The 1086-nt window shown below is 59.9% G+C and overlaps 1 protein-coding gene across 1 annotated transcript; it reads right to left on the bottom strand.

Moving 5' to 3' along the window:
* Window positions 1–36: 36 nt before the first annotated feature.
* Window positions 37–795, bottom strand: RAB3A (RAB3A, member RAS oncogene family; the record flags this gene model as incomplete). Its single annotated transcript, XM_010184341.1, has 3 exons — window positions 567–795; window positions 262–380; window positions 37–161 (listed from the first exon to the last, which is right to left on the bottom strand). Coding segments are annotated over exons 1-3 (472 nt in total), but the record flags the coding sequence as incomplete, so codon positions are not given.
* Between the last annotated feature and the right edge of the window lie 291 nt (window positions 796–1086).

The raw sequence follows: 1086 nt of genomic DNA, 5'->3' as shown, positions 1-1086 counted from the left end.
CCCCAAAAAAACCCACACACCCCTCCGCAGGCTCACCCAGGTGCTCAGCGAGCTGGCGGCCCTTCTCTGAGGAGACCACGCGCTCGTCTTCCATGTCGCACTTGTTACCCACCAACAGGACCTGGGCATTGTCCCAGGAGTAGGTCTTGATCTGGGTGGACCTTTTTTGGGGAGGAAAAGGGGGAAAAATGACACCACGGAGGGAAAAAATGATGCCATGGGGAGGGAAGTAAAGGGTGGGGACATGGTTGGGGGTCTCACCAGTCCTGCACAGCGTTGAAGGACTCCTCGTTGGTGATATCGTACATCAGGATGAAGCCCATGGCACCGCGGTAGTAAGCAGTGGTGATGGTGCGGTATCGCTCCTGTCCAGCCGTGTCCTGCACAACCGTGGGGGAGGGACACACAACAGCACCGCGTCACCTCCACACGCAGCTGCCAGGACCTGGCCACCTCCCTGAGGGGACACCACAGCGCCCGACCCCACCAGAAACATAACCCCAGGCATTTCTTTCCAACCTCCCGCCGTCACTATGTCACCGAGGGATCTATGGGGGAGGTCTCACCCAAATCTGCAGCTTGATGCGCTTGTCGTTGCGGTAGATGGTCTTGACCTTGAAGTCGATGCCGACGGTGCTGACAAAGGCCGGGGTGAAGGAGTCGTCGGCGTAGCGGAACAGGAAGGAGGTTTTCCCCACGCTGCTGTTGCCGATGATGAGGATTTTGAACATATAATCGAAATTTTGGTCCGAGGATTCCTTCTGCCCGTAGCGGGAGTCGGTAGCGGACGCCATCTGCCAGGAGGAGGAGGAGAGGCCGCGATGGGGATGGTCCCTGCTTGACACCGTTTCCCACCACAGTGGGCGCGTTTGGGGCAGATTTCGATTCGAGATGGGGGGGCATCACCCCAGGGCACGGTGGCCACCACTGGCGGGGTCACTCAGCCCCCAAGGGCTCCACTGGGCCACCTCATCACCCCCAAAACCACCCCATCACCCCTAAGACCATCCTCTATCACCACCTCGCAGATCTGGGGTGCAAAGACCCCCAGCGTACTCCAGCACTGGGAGGGGGGCGGGGCTGCAA

This window comes from Mesitornis unicolor, unplaced genomic scaffold (genome assembly GCF_000695765.1).
Source record: "Mesitornis unicolor isolate BGI_N332 unplaced genomic scaffold, ASM69576v1 scaffold32505, whole genome shotgun sequence".
NCBI lineage: Eukaryota > Metazoa > Chordata > Aves > Mesitornithiformes > Mesitornithidae > Mesitornis > Mesitornis unicolor.
This window is presented reverse-complemented; position numbering and strand designations above follow the sequence as displayed.